At 49.8% G+C, this 22,076-nt stretch overlaps 10 protein-coding genes across 10 annotated transcripts; 5 read left to right on the top strand and 5 right to left on the bottom strand.

Annotated features, from left to right (window-relative positions):
* Positions 1–259: 259 nt before the first annotated feature.
* Positions 260–2,709, bottom strand: BO88DRAFT_405362 (putative monooxygenase). The gene is made up of 6 exons (XM_025706860.1): positions 2,238–2,709; positions 2,105–2,184; positions 1,773–2,056; positions 1,406–1,723; positions 1,217–1,359; positions 260–1,161 (listed from the first exon to the last, which is right to left on the bottom strand). Exons 1-6 carry the CDS (start codon positions 2,461–2,463, stop codon positions 296–298), a joined length of 1,917 nt encoding a protein of 638 aa, XP_025562245.1. The 5' UTR covers positions 2,464–2,709; the 3' UTR covers positions 260–295.
* A 275-nt stretch (positions 2,710–2,984) lies between these two features.
* Positions 2,985–5,573, top strand: BO88DRAFT_425991 (C2H2-type zinc finger protein; the record flags this gene model as incomplete). Its single annotated transcript, XM_025708870.1, has 7 exons — positions 2,985–3,139; positions 3,188–3,980; positions 4,026–4,226; positions 4,281–4,370; positions 4,421–4,471; positions 4,517–4,638; positions 4,685–5,573. The coding sequence occupies 7 exons, from the start codon at positions 2,985–2,987 to the stop codon at positions 5,571–5,573; spliced, it is 2,301 nt and encodes a 766-aa protein (XP_025562244.1).
* A 753-nt stretch (positions 5,574–6,326) lies between these two features.
* Positions 6,327–7,290, top strand: BO88DRAFT_454146 (sterol desaturase family protein; the record flags this gene model as incomplete). The annotated part of the gene is made up of 2 exons (XM_025710791.1): positions 6,327–7,188; positions 7,238–7,290. 2 exons carry the CDS (start codon positions 6,327–6,329, stop codon positions 7,288–7,290), a joined length of 915 nt encoding a protein of 304 aa, XP_025562243.1.
* Positions 7,291–8,005: 715 nt separating this feature from the next.
* BO88DRAFT_463503 (GNAT family N-acetyltransferase) lies at positions 8,006–8,919 on the top strand (the record flags this gene model as incomplete). Its single annotated transcript, XM_025711260.1, has 2 exons — positions 8,006–8,549; positions 8,663–8,919. 2 exons carry the CDS (start codon positions 8,006–8,008, stop codon positions 8,917–8,919), a joined length of 801 nt encoding a protein of 266 aa, XP_025562242.1.
* Positions 8,920–10,324: 1,405 nt separating this feature from the next.
* On the top strand, positions 10,325–11,512 carry BO88DRAFT_366649 (NAD(P)-dependent alcohol dehydrogenase; the record flags this gene model as incomplete). The annotated part of the gene is made up of 3 exons (XM_025704045.1): positions 10,325–10,498; positions 10,550–11,161; positions 11,211–11,512. 3 exons carry the CDS (start codon positions 10,325–10,327, stop codon positions 11,505–11,507), a joined length of 1,083 nt encoding a protein of 360 aa, XP_025562241.1. The 3' UTR covers positions 11,508–11,512.
* Positions 11,513–11,565: 53 nt separating this feature from the next.
* Positions 11,566–12,379, bottom strand: BO88DRAFT_454143 (uncharacterized protein; the record flags this gene model as incomplete). The annotated part of the gene is made up of 2 exons (XM_025710790.1): positions 11,566–12,128; positions 12,178–12,379. The coding sequence occupies 2 exons, from the start codon at positions 12,377–12,379 to the stop codon at positions 11,566–11,568; spliced, it is 765 nt and encodes a 254-aa protein (XP_025562240.1).
* A 435-nt stretch (positions 12,380–12,814) lies between these two features.
* BO88DRAFT_389551 (cytochrome P450) lies at positions 12,815–15,755 on the bottom strand (the record flags this gene model as incomplete). Its single annotated transcript, XM_025704919.1, has 10 exons — positions 15,327–15,755; positions 15,250–15,280; positions 15,061–15,201; positions 14,881–15,010; positions 14,206–14,836; positions 14,047–14,157; positions 13,343–13,584; positions 13,077–13,286; positions 12,938–13,005; positions 12,815–12,877 (listed from the first exon to the last, which is right to left on the bottom strand). The coding sequence occupies exons 1-10, from the start codon at positions 15,638–15,640 to the stop codon at positions 12,815–12,817; spliced, it is 1,941 nt and encodes a 646-aa protein (XP_025562239.1). The 5' UTR covers positions 15,641–15,755.
* A 777-nt stretch (positions 15,756–16,532) lies between these two features.
* On the bottom strand, positions 16,533–17,586 carry BO88DRAFT_415614 (BTB/POZ domain-containing protein; the record flags this gene model as incomplete). Its single annotated transcript, XM_025708212.1, has 5 exons — positions 16,533–16,585; positions 16,678–16,796; positions 16,857–17,208; positions 17,266–17,368; positions 17,422–17,586. The coding sequence occupies 5 exons, from the start codon at positions 17,584–17,586 to the stop codon at positions 16,533–16,535; spliced, it is 792 nt and encodes a 263-aa protein (XP_025562238.1).
* Positions 17,587–18,085: 499 nt separating this feature from the next.
* On the bottom strand, positions 18,086–19,445 carry BO88DRAFT_405359 (MBL fold metallo-hydrolase). Its single transcript, XM_025706859.1, has 3 exons — positions 19,075–19,445; positions 18,757–19,017; positions 18,086–18,703 (listed from the first exon to the last, which is right to left on the bottom strand). The coding sequence occupies exons 1-3, from the start codon at positions 19,391–19,393 to the stop codon at positions 18,114–18,116; spliced, it is 1,170 nt and encodes a 389-aa protein (XP_025562237.1). The 5' UTR covers positions 19,394–19,445; the 3' UTR covers positions 18,086–18,113.
* A 177-nt stretch (positions 19,446–19,622) lies between these two features.
* Positions 19,623–22,036, top strand: BO88DRAFT_435809 (flavin-containing monooxygenase). Its single transcript, XM_025709527.1, has 4 exons — positions 19,623–20,555; positions 20,608–20,861; positions 20,909–21,045; positions 21,096–22,036. The coding sequence occupies exons 1-4, from the start codon at positions 19,918–19,920 to the stop codon at positions 21,963–21,965; spliced, it is 1,899 nt and encodes a 632-aa protein (XP_025562236.1). The 5' UTR covers positions 19,623–19,917; the 3' UTR covers positions 21,966–22,036.
* Positions 22,037–22,076: the final 40 nt, after the last annotated feature.

The raw sequence follows: 22,076 nt of genomic DNA, 5'->3' as shown, positions 1-22,076 counted from the left end.
GCTCTTCTCCGGTCTCTATTCCGTACAAGAATCCTTCGTCTAATCTGGTTGGCGTAGATGCGACCGGTCTATGTATCGGTCAGGTGACCTTTTCGGAGCACGATTTGTGTCGGTGTTCCTTTATCCCGCAACCCAACCAAGGATCACATCAATGTAGACTTTTGTGAGACTTTTGGCAATGTTTACTATAGATGTAGAAAATAGTTTTAGTGGTTATTTGTGTTTACATGTGCAAAATGAATAGAAGAGTAGAGATCTGGTTCAGTACTATCAGACAATGCTTTCCTCAACCCGTCTACATCCTACTATATATCTTCGCCGAGTACTCAGCAGAAGTATCACCGTAGAGATAACCCAACATCGTCTGCACAGCACCCCTTAATTGATCCATGTTCGCACAGGATGCGAACACGGTTCGGTCCATCCGCACAATGATATATTTCCCATGCACTTTATTTCCCAAAAGAAAAGGATCGTAATCCGAGGGCCTGGGCCGATCGCTGCACAAGGGAGAATTGGCAAATTCGTCTGCGGTAGCGACGTGGAAGATGTTTCTTCCTTTAGTTGAGCTCGTTGAGTCAATATCGCCCTTCTCCAGAATAAAGGGTATGTCAGTTGCACTGAACTCGCCACGGGACCAATTTTCTATTCCCTCTAGGGCGTGCTTGATAGCTGGGATCTCGGACGAGTCCTGCACGTATACAAATAAGCGGAAGAGAGAGGTGGTATTATCTGAACCGTAGATGGCATCGTCTGTGAAAAGTATCTCATCGTCCTCTGTGCGACGACAATATACCTGCGGAAGATATAGACCACCGTTTAGATCTGGGATAAAAGGCATTCCGGTGGAGTGTTTGTATCGGAATATCGCAGCATTTCTCCGACCGTGCTGCAATTGGCGTCTCCAGCTGGGAATGAACTGGAGGAACCAGATGTACCAATCTCGGAGAAAGATCTTCAGCGGATGAGTTTCGCATACCATAACTCCGTTTGCGACCGTTGTTGCTAGCGAAAGCTTGAGCTGTTGCTTACGTTCGTCATACCAAGCCTTTAGGACATCATGATGAGTTTTCTTGTTAGACTGGTAGCGACAGAGCATAGCTAGGCGCCAGGAGAGTGATATTGCGTCGCGGAAACCGGAGACGATACCTTGCCCGCCAACTGCAATAATACTTTATGAGAACACAGGTCGTACAGGGAGAGGAATATGACTTACAGGGCGGAAATACGTGAGCTGCATCGCCACATAGCATCACTCGATCCTTCGCCCATATGTTGCAGGTCCGCGACGAAAATGTGAACGGGCGACAGCGGAGTACTTCGATGCAGTCTTCAGGAAACTGTACGTCACCAGAAAGCCTGCGCGGTCAGCTATTGCCCCCGGGCAATAGGAAGATAGACATACTGGTATCGACTGCCCCTATGTGTGATGTAGGGATAAACAACGCGTCGCATTTCTTCTGGACTAGCCATCACATATCCGTCTTCTCCTTTATGGATGATATACTCGAACCGCCACAGTCTGTCAGCTGGGAGGCCAAAGCGCCCAGCAACTGCTGGTCTGTCCGGATTGCAAAGAAATCGAAACTCAGGTGGAAAGAATAAGTCATACACCTGCTCTGGTGAGTAACCTCGTTCCCACAGAGGGAAGCTGGGATGCGACTGGGGTGTTGGTAAGGTGATTCGCCAGTTCAATGCTACCCAAGTTTCCTCATAGAAGGACCTAATTTAGAGTCAGGAACGGCAACTCCCAGAAGAGTGGGTTAACTGACTCGTGAAATTTCTCTAAGATGACGCCGCGCGGTTCCAAGTATTGCTTGCGCGTGTAACCCGTCTTTCCGTCTGCACCAACAAAGAATCTTGCTCGAAGACCGTGCTCTTCTCCGGTCGCGGTACGGTATGTACAATAAGTCCAGTCTTCGTCTTCTTCCAGATGAATGACAGTCGCGTTGCATCGTAAGGAGCAATGGGATGAAGGCATGCAGTCCCTGATGTGGCTCTCGAGGACGGGTTGTTTATGGCCTATGAAGCCGACATGGCCTGTCGCTCCTGCGATCTTCACATGGTCAGTGGGTACACATCAAAGCGAATTGATAGAGCCCACTATGTTGTAGTCCATTGCCAGAATCGGAGCCCTGTGCATATCGCAATCGGTCCCACTGACGAAATTGAATCTTCCCATGGCTGATTGATCGGCTTGTTAGTCTCCCGAGTATGGCGGCGGTAGGAAGACTCACAGGTGCCTATCTTAGTATAAATAGAGTCGTACAGACCAAGGCCCTGTAAGTAACGGATTCCATCGTCATCCAAGGCTATCCCACGGGGATCCGTGGTAATTGTCGGTTCCTTCTCCAGTACCACGTTGTTGACACCGGCGCGACCGAGATAAGCGGATAACATGGCGCCCGTAGGACCACATCCACATATAACGACATCAGTCGTTTCCCAGTCTTTCTGATCCATTATGTTTAGATATCTGTTTGCCCCAGGTCTCACTGTGGATTAAGATAAAGCTGTCGAACAGGGGTTGATAAAGCCGTGGCAAGGGGCGGAGGCCGCTTATGGGGGAGGAACAGCTGGTGCCGGCGGGACCTGGCGTTGAAGGTAGACCTGCATCACCTGTTGTACTCTGTATGAGAGGAAGCAATAAGCCCCAAATAGGCTGCTTTGAAACTCTTATGCCATGTTGGCATAAATGTTGATCTCCCGAGATGTCGGTGGGGAAATGAAGAGAAGATGAGGGGAAAGCCGTAAAGCCGGTGGGACCAGCGGGACGCCGAGGAGAACCTCAGGCAGCGGCAGCTTGGTGCCTACGTCGATCACGAGTATCCGGCTAATTAGGCGTCTCCCAACCCCCCAACACCATTAGCAGCGGTTGATAATGGCCCCTCCCCACCCCCAGACACTCCAGCCATGCTTTCCACACTAGGCGTGGGACAACCGATCGATAACGAGTGAAGTTTGGTTCACAATCGGCTGCCAACATGCCCCCAAGTCGATATCGCAACAGAAAAGAGCGGAGCTGTCCTTGGTGCTCTCAGTCCTTCACCAAGGAGGATCATCTCTCGCGCCATATCAGAACCCACACAAAGGAGAGACCCTTTCGTTGTTCTGTTTGTGGTAAACCTTTCAGTCGCCAGTATGCTATCATCAGTATGGGGTAATGGCTCTTAGACTGACCATCCAGTGACTCCCTTCTGCGACATGCACGTAATCACGGACAGGCTAGTCTCCAGCAGCCCAGTCTTCCAGAGCAACCAACGTCTGCCCAGAATTCTCCAGCTGATAATACCCTCTGTGCCGCGCCCAGGTTAGATGAAGGCATTGCTTTGGATCCACTGCGAACGTCGTTCATATTACTAGATACGCCGCCTTTGTCAACGGCTGACCATCCAGAACCCGGAAATGTATCTACGTTCCCTTCTTCTTCACGTGCTGGAAAAGGCGAGTGTCTTACGATGCTAGAAGCCAATGGCAATAGCTCGACAGTTGACAAGGCATACGAACGGGTTTCTCAGCAGCCGGGGCCGGCAGCCAGCTCTCACAGTGGCTGTCCAAGTTCCCTAAGTCCACCGGACAATGCATTGAATGAGAACTTACAGTACCAGGCCTATGATTGGACACTTGAGAGTATGACACAGATTCCCACTTGGCTCGCTACTGATGACTTTGATATCAATGAACTGAATGCTGCCATTATTGCATCAACCAACATACCAGCGTTATTGCAAAACTCGGCAGACATGGGCCCGATAAGCGACCCGCTCCTGCAGACAGGTGAAAGTCTATCAAATGGCACTGATAAGTTCGAAGACATAGTTTGTCGTCACTGGTTCACACACCCCGAGGCGCCAGGTACAGAGCATGGATTGCCAGATCGAGAATCACGAGCAACCGTTGATGAGCCATACCGAAAAGGTTTAACTGAGCGTCTACAATATCGCGTTCCAACAGACCCCTTGCCATCGACGGACTTCCTAGTATGTGCTTGATGACGCATTTCTCTGCGTAGCTGACCTTTCCAGAATATGTGCATACAGATGTACTTTGCTAGATTCCATCCCATATTCCCCGTAGTCCATGCGCCAACATTCCGACCTTCAACTGCGAACGCTTTGCTGTTACTTTCAATTTGCTCAATCGGTAGTCTGTTTCTAGGCTCCAGACATGGTATTTCTTGTGGCACCAGGATTTTTGAAACACTCAACAAAGCTATACTAGCATCCGTAAGTTATGTTGTTCCTTGGTGAAAGAAAAGTGCCTTGTATTAATGTTCCCAGTGGGAAACATACATTGGAAAAGGAGAGCCTGAAGTACGGTCCATGTCTCAGGCGGCTTTGATAGGTCAAGTGTTTGGTTATTTGAGCGGAGTAAGTATGTCAACATCAACCAATTGGTCTTATCATCTGACAAAGAGAAGAAGCCTAGACATCTCCTGCTGATCCAGGTTTTTCATGGTACCATACTTACGGTATGCTTGCCCTGTGGTAGACTTTCGAAAAACTAATTTAGCCAGTGGGTCCGGAGAATTCGGGTGCTTCGCAGTCACCAGTCGACTTGCGAGATTGAAAGAGAGGAAATCGAACGCGACCCAGAGGGAGCGTGGACTAAATGGGTTGCCAAAGAGGAGCAACGCCGGTTAGACTATCCAAGCGTTCACCGAGTCCCGACTGACCGCGTCTAGCCTCGTAGCAGGATTGGCCATACTCGATAGTGAGATTGCGGATTTGTTTCTTTCAGAACCCTACATGAGACGCCCGTCGCTGAGGTCCTCTATCTCTGACGATGAAATCTGGACCGCGCCAACAGCAGCAGACTGGAGTCGTAGTTTTACCCGACAACTAAGTTCCCATGTGCGTTCGGACTCGATGGCCAAACAAAACAGCTTTAAAGAATATTTTGCCCTGGAGGAGATTGCAGGATCTGTATGTGATGCCCGTATGTCCGATGATTACTCCGCGTTACCTTCACAGCAAAGTGTGCTCGAGAAGTTCCACTGCAATAATATTACCCAGAGAAGTTCTTCCGCTGGCCCTGATAACTTCTGCCTGAGGGCGCTGTGGCACGTTACATTTCTCTCCTCGCTGGTGGATTTTGATCGCTTGGAACTTGCAGTTGGGCGTGAGGGGCATGAAGAGTCACAGAGGCACGTGTGTTACGCTCGAGCCTGGGCTAATTCGCGAGATGGCTGCCGGTGCGTTGTCCATGCAGTCCTGACATTCCGCTGTCTGGAGAGTCTGCCTATAGCGAAGGAGCCACCAATTCACGCGCCTCGGTCTCTACATCGAGCTATATTGGTAATGTATTGCTATCTTCAGTTCAAGGTCATATCCGATCGCACAGATGTCTCACAGCAACCTCTGAACTTTCCAGACCTTAAGCACGCGGGTATTGATTGTGAGAGGATACTTGCGGAGCTCAATGGTCCCGGAATGTGGGGACCGAAGCCCATGCATTCTAGCATGCTGTGTCATTGTATTGACCTATTAAGACGTCTTGGACACTGGGGCCTGGCGCGACAACAGGCTGCAATGTGGGAAGTTGTCGTGTATGGACTGTCGCCAAGCCAATAAGATTTTGATTGAGACACGATCCTGCTGTTAGCTGGCGCTGATTTCTATGCATGTGACTGCTAGGCACCAGAGAGGCTTGCAGGTATAGAGCGGTCGCTGTTATTGGCCTTACAACGAGCCTAAAGGTGTCCGGTAAGACTGATCTCTTGATCCATGACTCTCGAGTGTCACGATTTCGCTAGTCATTAACTTCATTTACGACAGTGGCAATGAGGGATTTTGAGAGATTAAGAAAGAGCTCACCTGGAACAAAGCCTGGGGTGCATACCGGAATCTTCTGTTGCCGATCTCGTACGGAAGGTGCCTTCTAGCTTACTGGACCGTCATCCGGGGATCCAGGCATCCGGCGTCGTTCGACCTCACCCCTGAGGTCTGTGCCTGATGCTGCGTGGCGTTGAGGTCAAAGGCACCACTAGCGGCTAGCCAACACGGCAGCCTACAAATCCAGATCCCGGCTAGTATGGTATGAGATTTGTCTCAAAGGATTAACGAGGGCTTAGCCAAATCTGGGGAGCCAGTCAGCGGGGCGGAAATTGAATTGTTGGATGATTAATTAGCCCGGGGTCTGGTCAGTCGATCGAGCCCGGCATCCGAGTGGTGTGGCCGATCAGACCATCCGGATAGTACCCACCAGGGCTGGAAGTCACCAACAGTACTCAGAGTACATATACTGGATTTTAAAAGCGCTTATTTTTATTGTCAAGCGCGGATGAGGGCATGTACTCAAGCTTGTACACTAATATGGAGTTCAACATGAACTCGACCTTTGCGCCACCGGCGGCGGCAACATATCCCGAGCTCTATGCCCTGGCGAGTCAAAACCCGAAACTGTCTTTTCTGGAGAAGGCGTGGTGGCACACTATGCTTACTGGGATAATGACATTATCGCAACTGGTACGCCCCCCAATGTATTTTCTCTGTCACCTACTAACTTCGATAGGCATCATCACCTTCCTTGCTCACGAAATCCTCTACTTCGCCCGCTGCATCCCGTGGATAATCGCCGACGCTCTACCTACACTCTTTCACCGTTTCAAGATTCAGGACAAGAAGGCACCCCCATCAGCAAAAGAACAATGGAGCTGTGTGAAGTATATCCTTGCTATCCACTTCATTGTCGAAATGCCTATGATAGTCCTGTTCCACCCGATGATGGAGCTCTTTGGCCTCAAATACGCCCTTCCATTCCCAGACCTTAAAACCCTCGCCATTCAGATCACCATCTTCTTCTTCGTCGAAGATACATATCACTACTGGCTACATCGTGCCTTTCACTGGGGCCCTCTTTATCGTGCCATCCACCGGGTGCACCATCAATATGCCGCGCCGTTTGGTCTGACGGCCGAGTACGCCAGCCCATGGGAGACCATGCTTCTTGGCCTGGGCACAATTGGACCCCCTTTGGTTCTTGGTTCCTTCACCGGCGAGGTGCATTTGATGACTGTGCTGGCTTGGGTAGCTCTGCGGCAGTTTCAGGCCATTGACGCGCATTCTGGATACGATTTCCCTTGGAGTCTGAGACGGATCTTTCCACTGTGGGGAGGATCGGACTGGCATGACGATCACCATCGGTACTTCCGGGGTAATTACTCAAGCTCGTTTAAGCATTGGGATAGTGAGTTCCCTTTTAATCCTTGTCGGTGTTCTTGACTAACGAGTTGTAGTCTTGATGGGAACGGTTGCCGGTCCCCGAGGGAAGAAGATGCGGCAGGAGTGATGCATTCAAGTTTCGTTTATTGTTAGTCTCTGTACAGTAATACATAATACTCTAATATAACCTTATGACTCAGAAATTACCTAGCTACCTATGCGTAGATTCTGGATGGACAGTCTGTAGAGCCTACACCGAGTCTCCAACGGATCACGTGTACGTTTCAAGCAATGCTCATCGGCTCTTATCTCGAGCTTAGCGTCATCAGACTCACTCCACATTGACGATATCTACGACACCATTGGTAGCCATAGAAATAAGCACTAGCCAGATTACAAATGGCAATAAAGTTAGATTTCCTCTGCCACTTGGCACATGGCTCGATGCATAAACAATTAACCAGAGTCACAAGTAGTAGGGTGTACAACTGATGTAAATATCTTGCAGGTGAACTATCTACCACTGGACCCCAAGTAATAGTAACTACTGCAAAGATTAATACTTATTTACTATCAAAGTAACCATCTCTACACCCACAACCCTCATCTCATAGATCATGCTTGAAATAAGCACTACCATGACAACTAAACCACACCGACATTCCTGCAATATCACCACCCGATAAGCATCATCATCGTATCCCAAAGACCACCTGTCTTCATCCCAAACCCTTCCTATACAAACCACTCTGTACCACAACCACCACCACCACCACCCACCTCACCACAACCACATCACAACACACCCACACCACCACCACCACAACAACAAACCCACCACAATGCCACCAAAACAATACACCCTCCACCCCGCGCACCCCTCCCACTCCCCCACCCTAGCAGAAACCATGATCCTCTCTCGCCTCACAGACCCACACTGGGCCTTCCTCTTCACGCCCTCCACCACTCCATCAACCATCATCTCCTCGACTATGTCCCGTCTCCCTCATACGCTGACTACAGCGCGGGATGTCCGGAGACATGAAGTCGTCACTACCAGTGGCATAGCATCTACCCCTAGACCCGGGACCGAGGACGCGGAGCACACTACTCTGGAAGATAAAGAGCGAGTAATCGGCTACGCGCGATGGACTCTCCCTCCATCTCTCTCCAACCGAGACGACGTATGGCCGTCCGCACAAGTACCCGAGCCATCTGCCCAGGAGAAAGAACAATTCAAAAAGAGGTATGATCTCGGAAGCGACGAGAAGGGCAGAGTCAAGGGAATGAAAAGCGACGGGTTGTTAGAATATCGAGGGACTCCGTTAGAGGAGGTTGAGGAGAGGGTGTTGAGGGATGTGGTGGGGGGTGGGGAGGAAGTTTTGAGTATGATTTCTGTCCCCCTTTCATATTTATTAACCCCATCTGTGTGGATAATGATATATCTTTGATCATGGGTATGGGTATGGGTATTGCTGATGCTGATATGATCTATATAGCTTTGGAATACCTCACCACCCACCCCGATTACTGGAGACAAGGGGTGGGAAGTATGCTTGTGCAGAGTGGACTACGGGTGGCGGATCAGTACGGCATCAAGACGTATGTGATGTCTGAACCGGCGGGGTTGAAGGTGTATTTAAATCATGGGTTCAGGGTTGTGGATGAGATTACGGTGGAGTATGCGCAGTTTGGAGGGACTGAGCCGACGACGCATTATTTTTTGGTGAGGGAGGCGGTAGTGGTTGTGAATTGAGTACGCAGGCTGTTGGTGACGATCTATTGTATTGTGTGGTGAGTTTACTGTTCATGGAATGAGGGTTAAGGTAATGGTTTGATGATGGATTTCATTGGGCAATAATGCGTGGTGGACGTATGTGCAGACATACTGGCCTTGTAGCAGCAGAGTTATATTATTACTATTGATGTCCTCCAAAACAGCTACCCACAGCTTAGCATCGGCCATTGTCTAGAACCTACTGGCATGTAGCTACAGAACATCCAGTCTGTCATCAGTCAATAGTAGACTGCTACCCCCGGACTCGGCTCGTAGCTGACGCTGTCAGCCGTCAGCTTGACGGACTCCATCTGGAGTGCGACGGATATCTCCGGCCCAGCACGTATCGGACGAGAATGATGTCACGGAGCATTCAAATCCGCCTCAAGTCCAAACTAAAGTTTTCAGTGGCTAGTTACCAATGAATAGGCACAACAAGCTTTTCAGTCATACCACAAATACACTATTATTGGAGAACACAGGGGAAGAGCATGTGGCGGGCCGCCCACTGCAATCCCACGGGCTGACCGCTCGGGTGGCTCAGGCTCTAGAAGTTTCGAACGTGGGATTGGAAGTCCGGGATCCGAGGATGTCGCGGCTGGCTCACCTTCCGTGGCCGGAGAAAGATCGGCACTAGCCCAACGTTTTGTTAACACCGGCGGGTGTAAGCGCCGGAGATATCGTCGGTCACCAGCGCGTCTAGAAAGCCATTGATGCCATTTTCACGGTCGGAAAGGCGGAAATTCGAGATATGTTGGAATTGTAATCACATACAGAAGATGTATAACGAGATCCTTTAGATAATCGAAGATCTCATCGTTGTATGGTTGTAAAGGAAGACCTGTCAGCATCTTATGCTTAACTCCGCTGCACACGAGTGGGCCGTAAGCAGACTGCCGTTAGCGCACCAGGTCCATGGAACCCCATCCCGAACATTGGAACTCATCACCATGCGATGGGTCCCTTGCTAACTTGATCCAATGAAACCCCTCAACCAAGTTCCATGCCGTCGCCCCGTGGCAGGAAGCTTCATACTGAAAACTCTTCGATTGCGGCGAACTGCGCCAGCTGTATGATTGCTGGTAAGCTTCCAGGTACGCTTACCGGCCATTAAGGGGCGCGTAAATCCGATGTCGTAACCCATCCAGGGTCGATCCAAGATCACTGTCGTATGTCATCGAATGGGCTTCGGACGGAACATGTCTCCACCCTCGTCACGCATGAATCAAAAGTGGACCAGAGTCTGCTCGATTTCTAATCTTGTCCCGTTGTCCCGTTGTCCTGGTTGCAAGTGATCCGTATATAAGGGCCAAGAGTACCCCTGGGGAATCGACAATCATACTCCGTGGATAATCATAATCTCCATACCCAAACACTCAACAAAATGGCTGCTTCCGATTACAAGTTTGAGGGCTGGATGGGCCTTGACAAGAACTCCGTCGGCAACATGGTCTGGCAGGAGTTCGAGCCCAAGCCCTGGGAGGAGTCCGATGTCGACATCAAGGTCACCCACTGCGGTATCTGCGGATCTGACTTGCACACTCTCAGAAGCGGTTGGGTATGCATGCTCTTTCACTCCATCCTTTGATTGCCAGCTAACAAGATGTAGGGCCCCACCATGTACCCCTGCTGTGTCGGTCACGAAATCGTCGGTGTCGCTGTTCGCGTTGGTTCCCAGGCCGAGGGTGATATCAAGGTTGGAGACCGTGTTGGTGTTGGTGCTCAGAGCGACTCTTGCCGCGGCCGCAACGGTGACTGCGAGGAGTGCGCCTCTGGTCTTGAGCAGTACTGCCGCCACTCCATGGTTGGCACCTACAACGGCGTCTACCAGAACGGCGGCAAGTCCTATGGCGGTTACTCCCTGTACCACCGCTCTCCCTCTCGTTTCGTTGTCAAGATCCCCGACGCCATCCCCTCCGCCCAGGCTGCGCCCATGCTTTGCGGTGGTATCACCGTGTACTCTCCCCTGAGACACTACGGCTGCGCTCCCGGCAAGCGTGTCGGTATCATCGGTGTTGGTGGTCTCGGTCACTTCGGTATCATGTTCGCCAAGGCCCTTGGCGCCGACAAGGTCGTTGCCATCTCTCGCAAGAACAACAAGAAGGAGGATGCTCTGAAGCTCGGTGCTGACGCCTACATCGCCACTGATGACGATGCCGACTGGGCCAAGAACAACGCCCGCTCCCTTGACCTCATTGTCTCTACCGTCTCTTCCTCCAAGGTATGTCTCTTCAATGCATCTGTATCGTACTCAAATCTAACATTTGCAGATGCCCATGGTGGACTACGCAACTCTGCTCGACCTCGACGGTTGCTTCGTCCAGGTCGGTGCTCCCGAGGACGGTGCCCTTGAGATCCCTGCCTTCGCTCTGATCGGCAAGCGTGCCAAGCTGGGAGGTTCCCTCATCGGAGGCCCCAACGAGATCCGTGAGATGCTTGCCCTGGCTGCCGAGAAGAAGGTCCAACCCTGGATTGAGGAGCGCTCCATGAAGGACGCCAACAAGGCCGTTGTGGAGATGGATGCTGGCAAGGCCCGCTACCGCTACGTCCTGAGCAACGAGCTGTAAGCAACCATCACTTGTATATAATATAGAGTAATGAGTATATAGACGAACGTGACGCACCTTAGACTATTCTTTCGAATCCTCTGACGATGTATTCTTTTCCTGCAAGTATAATTGTCTGGCCAGTTCGCCACGAGCTATCCCCGAGAAGTTGGGTCGTAGATGGTAGCTGAGCTCCGGCGGGACCGATGGAGTATTTGAGCTGCCAACCGGAAGCAGAGTCCCATTCTTCCCTCCTAGCACTGACTTCCCGTCCCGATTTAACGACTGTTGTAGATGAACCTCTGGGACGAGAATGTGTCTGAACCTGGTGCAGAGCCAGGTACGTACCCCAAACTCTCCCAAGGAAAGTCTTTTCCACTTCAACCTCCTCCCCTTCCTCCAGGGGTTTCTGCTTCGACTCGAGAACCCACGAAACACCCGTATTGGGGCCCTCGGGGCCCTCCCGGAATTTCAACTCACGCCAGACCTCCTCATACTCTGCGATCGGGGCACCAGGCAGGTCGGCACGGGGCATTTCGCCCTTCTCAAGATCATCGCCGTTAGGAAGAGCGGAGAATGTACCGCAATCGACGGCGTCAAACGAGTTCCTAGAGTCGAGTTCATGCGTGAACGACACTCGACCTATAACCGTTAGCCTCTCAATGAAAGAATCAGCTGGAAGTGGTCATACTGGAATCTGCATCATCGACAACTCGCTGGCCCGCAATAGCCCAGTCGATATCCCCGGAGGTTTTGTCAACGCGAAGGTCGACGTACCAGCCTGCGACCGACATGACTATTGTGTCGGTGTTCTCGAAGGCGGGCTCGGGGACCCAGCGGATAGAAATCCGCGTCGAGAGACGGCTCTGTGAAGGAGGGTTTTCAGCAGCCATTGTAGGAATTTAGTGATGAATAGTAAAAGGTAGAACTTCAGGAGCAAGAGGGTGCAGTTAACGAAGGAAAAGAATGACACATATGAGGACCTTGGTTGAGTGTGTCGGCTAGACTGAGTAGTTCGACGCTATCGTTGGCTTACCCCGCACGGCGTCGGCCGAGCAGCGCCGAATTCGGCGACACCGCCATATCAGCTCCACGGCGGAGAGTATTCCAGATTTACGTGTAAATACAGCATCTTATTGCACATAATAGGTAGCTGGTTTGAAGTAATGGTTTGAGATTATCGAAGTTCCGTGTACTTCACTTCTTATAGGTATACAGCCAAATTCGAGCATGGCATTAAGCCTTCTTCGGTTGACCTTATCTCCCCAGCAGGCTCAACAATAATACCAGAAACCCCGTAATATATCGACCGATCTATTCGGACTCTTTCAACCAGAAGTAGTAGTCGTAGTTGGATTCACAAAACTCGTCGAGTTCCAATCCGTAGCCATCTGAATTCAACCCTCGTCAGTATCAACACAACCAACCAAGAATAAAGCCAGTCCACTCACATTCCAAGCATCAATTCTGAGCAGGCTAGTATTAGCCGTTTCCGCCACATTGGTTAATATACCGATAGCTATTCATCATATTAGCGTACCCCATCCATCAAAATACCTCCCTCTCCAAAGACTGCAGAACCCAACATACCAACAACATTATTCAACCAGTAATACTTCCGACTACCCGTCTCAAAAACCAGTCTCAGATGTAGCTGTCCACTGGGCGACTTCGGCCCAGATGTCTGAAGGAAAATATCCTCTCCATCATCGGTCCGGAAGTTGTATCGGGTGTCTGCGCTGAAGATGCCAGTTTGGGGATCGACTAGGCCCCAGTCGGCGCCGACGTCGAGAATCTTGCCTGTTAAAGGATGTTAGTAACTGATGTGAAGGTATGGGATATGGGATATAGGTTACCAGATAAATTAGGACCAGTGAAGTTTCCACCCACGATTGGAATTGTACGTCGCACGCCGTGAGGGCCAGGAGAGCTCATGAGACTTGATTCACATTCGACGTAGGCCGTGTATAGGAATGATAGTTCTGGGGGAGATGGTGAGGAGGTAGCTACAGGAATGTTGGGAGAAAGTAGAAGAAGGGCCTGGAGGGCTACTGTGGCCCAGTTTGAGAGGGAGGACATGTGCATGGTATGAATGGGACTCTTATCCGGTTATAATAGGAGATAATATCAAATGATTCCAATCGACAGCCATTGTGTCGGACTGATATCGATGATTTAGCTGGTACTTATAGAAGATGCAGACGTCTGCTTTTTGGAGGCCAAACCTCGGTTCTCTGAGCTCTGTATTTGGTACCAATTACCAACGAAACAGTGGACACAAAGTTTATAGTGTTTTAGAAAGAAATGCCGGTCCAAACAGCCGATAATTTAATTCATGGATGGCTACTTCTGACTTCATCTTCTAGCGCTCGCCCCTGATCTACTTACCCCGCATCAAAAGCGGACCGGATATCTCCACCCCTCACGGCTGTCCGGGCCTGCGTTGGAATAAATCCCGATGATGTGCTGATGCCAATATTCATGGTGCGTTCGGGCGAATGGATCTCATACTTCACGAGGAGTAAAAATAAGCTTGCACTTCTGTCCCTTCGGTCGAGACGAGATGATTTGGTCGTCGATCTCCATGGAGCTAGTCATGTCCGGAGCCACCGTCGTCTGGAACCGGGAATAAACTTCTTGGAGAAGGATCTTCATCTCAACAGTCGCCAGGCTTTCAAGAGTTAGATCCGAAGTCACGAAGATACTAAATGCAACTTACTTTCTTCCAGTGCACCCTCTCCCTCCGGTGCTAAAAGCAAAAAACAATCGGTTACGCTCGTTGATGCCATCTTCCTCCATCCAGCGATCCGGATTGAAAGTATCTGGATCCGGGAATACCTTTGTGTCGAGGCGATGTACACTATACGGCTGGCAGCTGACGATGGTTCCCTCGGGGATGAAGGTCCCATCAATTGTTCTACCACCGCTGGGTACATAACGAGGGAATGACATGGGAATTGGCGGCGCACAGCGCAAGGCCTCCTTGATTACAGCATCGAGGTACGGCAATCGATCAATCTGCGTACCTTCTGGTGCTGAGCGAAGCTCCTCATAAAGACGGTCTTGAAATCGAAAGTTGTGCGGTTGCGACAACTCCCACATCAAAAAGCACAAGCCATCGCCTGTTGTGTCGATTCCTGCCGCCATATGGTCTTTGCATTCTGCTGCTGCTTGTGACCTGGAAATGGACGAATCCTTTCGCAAGAGACGAGCAAGGAGACTGTACTCGTCTGGACTTGTTTGGGCTGTGACTCTATGGACGTATGCGTTGGATTTAGGGGCCCGACGGGGTAGCAGCCAAGAAGGGAAGTATGGAGCTAGATGTGGCAGGTAGTAAGGAAGTAGGTTTTCTGTATCCATTAGTAGTTCCTTTATCGCACAGAAAGCAACATACTCTGTAAGCTGTTATGGTAGGTCATTTCCTCCATCAGCTCGAAATCATTTTCATCGGTGAGAGATTTCAATCCGCTAGGACTGAACATGAAGTGTGTTACGCAGTCAAGTGCGTAGCAATGTAGATAAACCTAATGAAGTTAGTATGACAAGTCAAGTATGATCTGGATTCCTTACATACATAGACATCCACACTCTTCGCCACAGCAGCACACTTGGATATGAATGCTTTAGCGCTATCTCGGATTGCCGACACATGATGTTCTCGCAGTATGTTTGACATGGCATATCGATCGGCTAATTGTCGCTTTCGTTCGCTGTGCTTTGGACGGTCAGCTAATGAGTCTCAATTCCACCGTGAGAAACCTACCGTCTGCTTGTCGAGTGTAGAGAACATTGTCCTGGAAATGATTAGTATCCGGAGAAGATCAAATATGCGCGACCTACTTGATCCCAAACTGGCGAAAGAGGTTATATAACTCCGTCTTATCATAGCCACTGCCGCCTGAAGCGTAAATCTCTCGAATGGCATCCAAAGATGCAAATGAGACCTCGTTGGGTGCTATCCGCACCACAGTGCCATACCGCTTATGTAGCTGATGGATGAACATCCGACGGCTAGCCGAGAACTCATGGTACTTGATAACCAGGCTTGTAAACTTGGTATACCAAGGACCAGGAAGTTTAGAAATGGAACTCGAGAGCCGCTGATAAAGAAAGACAAGAAGAATGACAATAGCAGCACACCAGAATCCTAACATCGTTCCTGATAAACCGATCCTTGAGTGAAGTCGGTACAGTATTCGAAAAGCGTGCTAGTAGAGATATCTATAGACAGAATTGAAGGACGATAAGGCAAGCAGCAGTCAGTGCGCTATCCTCAAAGGGAAACAGTAGGAGATCAAATCACACCAGCGGGATAGATAATCCTCGCACCCTATTGTAGTCATGGATTTGTGCGGCGCTAATTTAGGGAAAACACTAACAACTCCTGGGTTGCATTATCGTGCGGGGTGGTAGCGATCGGGGGTGGCCAGCTGATAAGATTTCCTCAACCATCACATTACTGTTGGCTTGGACCGTAGAGTGGATGGTTATTCCATGGACCAGCTAAAATTTCAAGAAACATCTCGTTGATAATGAGATATAGAGCTCCTGGTCCAATGAACTACCTAATCAAGGAAATCTTAACTAAATATTGAGGTTTGGTTAATTCGAAAGACAGTGCTAAGGTTCCATTTCCCTATGCTCAATCTGTGAAGACAATTCAGAGGCTGCCGTGTACTGATAAGAAGGTTTCCACAATCATCCCCCCATCCATGTCGTTCTCTATCAGAATCATGCTATCCTCGCCGGTGGTCTTCATTTGCTTTGCAAAACGCCCGCTTTAGTAACTTTTGAAGTGACGAATAATGCTAACGTGCCATACCGATACACTATCCATTTCGCTGCAATGTATGGCCTGGCGATACGAATGATGATGATAGCCGTCAGCACCGGTGCGTCCTGCCTTCTCACAACTACATCTGACACGCGCCAGATGGCTGCTCGTGATCGGGCAGGAAGAAAGTACTGGCTCTAGAGAAGTTGAAGGTGATAGGCGTCAGGGGCATCTGGGGCATGTTTGCAAATAAGACTCATTGTCTGTTTCTCCTAGACGTTAGCAACAATGATTCTGTAAGCTAGGATTAAGTCAGTGGGCCAATCTAATGATGTTTGGTTCGGCATCGACTGCAACGAAGAAAATAGCCATCTTCAAAAGCACCCTTGCATACAAGATTGCCAAGGAACATCATACCGCAATGACGGCAAGTCTTTGTGTTATAAAGCAGATTGTGGCCTTGCTCTACACCAGCCTTCATACTACAGATCTTCTTCTGCAGCACCTCGACCTGTGCTTTCAAACTCTCCACTGTTCTGTTTGTTGTAGTCAGGCATTCCTGAGTAACCATCAATTGTGGCTGCGTCCACTCATACCTTGCCTTCATGGCCATGATCACGCATCTGCTCAAATCGTCATCGATGAGCTTCTCCAGCACTTCGGTCTGGCCAAAGTCGTCAATATGATCACTAATGAGTTTAGATAGCTTCTGGCGTATTGTTGTATCAGCTTGTTCGAACACTTCCTTGACAAACTCAACAAATCCTTTCGGATTCCAAGCCATTTTAGTCGCGGTCTCTATGTGATTTGCTGCCTTGTTTTTCAGGTCTTGCAAGTGATATTCGTCCGCAATATAGTAGACGTAGATATGGGGGCGCAGTCTTTCCGCTGTAGTGGGCTTCTTTGAAGCGTCTGCCGAGATGCTTAGCTCACTCTCTTGAGGTAGTTCTAGTCAATCGTGTGTTAGCAGAGCTAAATGACCGAGGAATGTACGTGTCCTCGTACCTTTATCAGGAATCGCATAATCTCCGAAGTATAGGAACTCAATCATCAGTTTCACTGTTGCTGTATCATATCCCTCGATCTGAATGACTGCCTCAGGAGCACCCTGTAGGATTATTATTGGCTCCGTATGGAGGCGTAATAGAAGTATCGCCTCACCTCAGACGCGTCTTTGTATTTATGAGATAGGATCTCAGACTGGGAACAGACGATGGCTTTGTGCACATGGAATGCTTCTCCTTCACACTCAATCTTGAGGTCACTGTACTGTCCAGAGTCTTTGAGATTGTGGAGGAACAGAGGAAGGGTCTCTTTCGATGACATATCTGACAAATGGGCTTTGCAATAGCTTCGGATACAAGTGAAGTCTAATATAAACTATTAACAGCGATAATAGACGATTTTGAAGTGAAAGTGAGGATTGATATAAAGGAATTGAGGATAAAAGGGATGAAGAGGAAGTGAATAAATAGTGTTAGCGACGTGGACTTGAGGGCCCGCCATGGCTGATTTTGTTGACCTTCGGGTAATGCAAACGTATATGCTCAAAGTTTGTCTTCGAACCATTTTCAATTTCAAAAGGAAAGAACACTCAAATTGTGTTTCTCCACCACATATCTGAACAGCCCGATCAGTATGGAAATGGGAAGCGCGTTATCTATGTAAATACGTACTTAATGTGCTTCTCGCGGCCTACAAGTGCTATGTGAGAAACGCGATATGAAAGTTTCGGCTCTAATACTTGGAAGAGGTAGTATTGTGGAAGCTCTTAATTCATCATTCTTCTCTTATATAATCTATCATAGAGAGCCTTGGTGTCTGAAGGGGGGTTTCCATTTGTGATCGAACCTCTACGTTTCTGCCTTGCGACGAAGCGTCTGCACCGCCTCTTCCCATAATTTGCCATCGCGCCAGTACCCTTCAACAAGTGGCTTCCTGCCAGGACGACCAGCACGCGGCAGCTCGTTGAGCCATCCCCAGCGCAGCTTCTCCTTCCAGCCCTTCTCTTTCCAAGGATTGAGGTCAGAGGACGGTGAGTCATTGAAAGTGGGGAGATGCAATAGCAAATCAGAATCATGGGCTATGCATATCAGAACGTTTTCAGATGCCTCAAAGTCTAACAGTTTAGTGACAGACTTCTGTGCAACCTCCGCGTCGAAAAAGGCGCTCCCTTCGTAACCAGAAACCTCATAGAAGGGTTCTTGTCTCGGGTCAACCTTGGCTATCGGGTGGCTATTTGTGAAAATGCTGCATGGGCATGGACTTGGAAAGAAAGAATCTTTGTCCAAAGCCTCTGACGGGATGTTGTCGGGGAATGGAAGCCTGGCGTTCGGTCTTATGACGCCCGGAAAGTGGCAGATGTCCCCACCAAGAAAGACGAAGGTGTCAGCCGTTGTCCGGGCAAGGCCGCATAAGTGACCGACGCAGTGCCCAGGCGTGTCTAGTCATACAGTAAGCAGCTCCAGCTTTTCACAGGAAGATCGATTGACTTACCCAGCAAGTAGAATGAACCATCCCCAAAGAAATCTTGTGCACGAAACCCTCCGATCGTCAATCCGTCTTCGAAGTCAGGCTCAACCACGTCTCTCCCAACGAAGGCATCCGCTGACACTGGAGACTCAGCGTCTTCTGGGAAGCCAGGCAACAGATGAGGGTGTGATTTGAACCCAGGGCCTACAACCAAGGTGGTTGTTGGGGGAAACAGAGCCACGTTTCCTATATGATCCCAGTGGTAGTGAGACCATATGACAGACCCTACACAGTCAGCACTTGTTAGAAGAGAACGCATGGATATAAACCGAAGCTTCTTACCAATGTCGCGCAGTTCGATGCCCTTCTCACAAAGGATTTCAGTGACATCCTTGTCTACTCTCGCGGCCTTCATGGCTTGATCAAAAGGCTGGCGAACGACTGGAGGGAGGTTCCAGTAGTCCTTTCGCGTGCCGAGGTCGAACATGACCTTCTGATTTGATGCCTCATGTTCTATAAGAAAGGCAACATCGGTGAGGTTCAAAATCTCATGGCCCGGCTGCACTGGTTGTATGAGGAATCCGGTGTTGACAGTCATCAAAGTGGTGGTATCGACCATTCGCACCCGAACGGTACGGTCGGACTTTGGAAATTCGAGCATTTCGCGGTTGGCCTCGGATGGCTTGAGCAATCAAGTAACAGATATGTCTGCAGCGTGCATATTCTAGCGATGGATTTGCGACCGTGTCTGGAATTGTGCGCTCTATATATGCAAAGAATGGGGTGGTTTCACCGAGAATAGCCAGTGTGTAACGCGTATTGGCTCACGCGTATCCATCCACCCACTTGGTCCAAAATTGTGCCATCCACCCCCTCACTTGCCCCTCCCACTAATTCGCAGCATCAAACCCCACGCTTGGTTCAAGTCCACTGATAACCATCAAGTACACACAGTAAGGAACAGTCTAATGCACCCTATCGCGACAGTCCAGGCTTCGGCCATTTTCCCACATGATAGGCCTTACTGAGTGACAGGGATGATGATAGCTGAGTGCCAAATGGCAGATTATATATTGGATCGTCGGTGCGCCCGCATCTACGTCCTCCAGCTAAGTTTGGCTCACTGTCTCCACCTCTAACTTAATCGATTCAAGCCTCGAGTATTTTGTAACTCACCCCACAAACATGGGCTCCATTGATCAGACCGCGCATACCAATCCGGTGTTCGAGAAATATGGCCTACCCGGGGATAGTCGCCTTGGGAGTAATACCCCGGGGCCTCATCCTGCCTCAGTAACTAGACCCGTCCAACATGCGGAACTCAACAAACCATCCGACCGGGGCTATACGGTTCACAGTCATCTGATCAACGAGCCGCCACTGGGGAAACCGTTCAAGATAATCATGATGGGTGCGGGAGCATCGGGGATCGACTTTCTCCATTATGCCCCATCGGCGCTAGCTGGACTGGGTGTGGAGATCGTGTGCTACGGGAAGAACGCAGATATCGGGGGTACTTGGTATGAGAATCGATACCCGGGATGTGCATGCGATGTGCCTAGCATCGCCTATTCGTTTCCGTGGCGTCCAAACCCAAACTGGTCGAGTTTCTATTCGAGTGCAAAGGAGATATGGGAGTATCTGAAGCAGATCGTCGTGGAAGAAGGCATGATGAAGTATATCACACTAAACACCCGCGTCGTATCGGCAATTTGGAACGAGGAAAAGAGTAAATGGGTGGTCAAGCTGCAACAAGATACGCCGTGTGTGAAGGAGTGGGAGGATGAGTGTGATGTCTTAATAAACGGAGCTGGATTTCTCAAGTGCGTCTTATCCCCTTCCATCGTCGCATTCACCCTCCTGACCTCAGAGTAGTTCCTGGAAATGGCCTGACACTCCGGGACTGCACTCTTTCCAAGGAACCCTGTGCCACACAGCAGCCTACCCCGAGGGACTGGATCTGAAGGACAAGCGTGTAGCAGTGATCGGATCGGGCAGTTCAGGGGTTCAAGTCGTTCCCTCAATCCTCAACGACGTCTCACACCTCTACACCTGGGTGCGAACCCCAATCTGGATCACGGCTGCTTTTGCGCAACGCTACGCTGGAAAGGACGGCCGCAATTTTGACTGTACGTGGCATTCCCTGCCACAAAAGATAAACACTAATGCCATCCAGATACCCCAGAGCAGAAGAGCGAATTCAACAAAGACCCCGAGATGTACCACCGATACCACAAATCAGTCGAGCATGAGCTCAACCAACGCGCCAAACTTACACTCCGCAACACCGCTGAGTCGGACGAAGCGAACGCTGTACGTGCTTTTACAAACCTAACAACCCCAGATACTTACCCGCACATTAGTCCTCCTACAAGAGCATGTCCGACAAGCTCGCACCAAAACCCTACGTCAAGGACGCCCTAATCCCCAAAACCTTCAACGTAGGCTGCCGACGCCCAACACCAGGCACAGGCTACCTAGAAGCACTCGCATCCGACAAGACGACCGTGTTCACAGAACGAATCCAATCGATCACACCGAAAGGGTTCATTGACTCCGCAACAGGAACCGAACATGAGGTAGACGTCATCATTTGCGCCACCGGATTCGACACATCGTTCCGACCCCGATACCCTATCATCGGGCTGGACGGCGTTAACCTTGCCGACAAATGGAAAGATGCTCCGACCAGTTACTTGACAGTTAGCATCGACGGATTCCCGAACTACTTCATGTATGGAGGTCCCTTTACGCCTGCGGCACATGGGTCCATTCTCCCCATTATCTCCCACGTGACGAATCACTTCATCCAGATCGTCAAGCGTATGCGGAGAGAGCATATCCGGCGACTCAGTCCTAAGGAGTCCGCAGTGCGAGATTTTGTCGAGCACGCTCGGACATACTTCCCCAGGACGTGTTGGTCTGATCCCTGTTCTAGCTGGTTCAAGCAGGGCAGGGTTGATGGCCCGATTACCATCTGGCCTGGCTCTCGATTGGCATTCTTCGAAGCACTGAAAACACCTACTCTGAGCGACTACGAGATCGAATATTGGAGTGGAAATAGATTTGGATACTTGGGATGTGGGTTCGTGGATGCGGAATTTTCCGGGGGTAACATCACCTGGTATCTGGATCGGTATTCGGACAATGAGGAATGGAGGAAACATGGCGTTTGGTACGACAAAGAGCAGAAGGAATTTGCGCATATCAGCGAGAAGGCAGGTTCTAGCTAATGAAGCTAGTTGTATCATACAATTGGTGTAACGACCGTTTCATAAACACTCAACGCAAAGGTCATCCCCGGTAGTCCACATAGCAATCAAAAGATTAAACCCAGGCTATCA

Source organism: Aspergillus vadensis (assembly GCF_003184925.1).
Source record: "Aspergillus vadensis CBS 113365 unplaced genomic scaffold BO88scaffold_13, whole genome shotgun sequence".
NCBI classification, from domain to species: domain Eukaryota; kingdom Fungi; phylum Ascomycota; class Eurotiomycetes; order Eurotiales; family Aspergillaceae; genus Aspergillus; species Aspergillus vadensis.
This window is presented reverse-complemented; position numbering and strand designations above follow the sequence as displayed.

What these genes read in the sequence shown, in the direction of transcription:
- BO88DRAFT_405362 (XM_025706860.1), bottom strand. Translation starts at nt 2,463, where the DNA reads ATGGATCAGAAAGACTGGGAAACGACTGATGTCGTTATATGTGGATGT. An exon ending in TGGCAATGGACTACAACATA is followed by an intron (nt 2,057 to 2,104) that starts GTGGGCTCTATC and finishes GACCATGTGAAG; the next exon opens with ATCGCAGGAGCGACAGGCCA. An exon ending in AGCTCACGTATTTCCGCCCT is followed by an intron (nt 1,162 to 1,216) that starts GTAAGTCATATT and finishes GTATTATTGCAG; the next exon opens with TTGGCGGGCAAGGTATCGTC.
- BO88DRAFT_435809 (XM_025709527.1), top strand. Translation starts at nt 19,918, where the DNA reads ATGGGCTCCATTGATCAGACCGCGCATACCAATCCGGTGTTCGAGAAA. An exon ending in AACGGAGCTGGATTTCTCAA is followed by an intron (nt 20,556 to 20,607) that starts GTGCGTCTTATC and finishes ACCTCAGAGTAG; the next exon opens with TTCCTGGAAATGGCCTGACA. An exon ending in AGTCGGACGAAGCGAACGCT is followed by an intron (nt 21,046 to 21,095) that starts GTACGTGCTTTT and finishes CCCGCACATTAG; the next exon opens with TCCTCCTACAAGAGCATGTC.
- BO88DRAFT_405359 (XM_025706859.1), bottom strand. Translation starts at nt 19,393, where the DNA reads ATGCTCGAATTTCCAAAGTCCGACCGTACCGTTCGGGTGCGAATGGTC. An exon ending in CATCGAACTGCGCGACATTG is followed by an intron (nt 19,018 to 19,074) that starts GTAAGAAGCTTC and finishes CTGACTGTGTAG; the next exon opens with GGTCTGTCATATGGTCTCAC. An exon ending in TGGTTCATTCTACTTGCTGG is followed by an intron (nt 18,704 to 18,756) that starts GTAAGTCAATCG and finishes CTGTATGACTAG; the next exon opens with ACACGCCTGGGCACTGCGTC.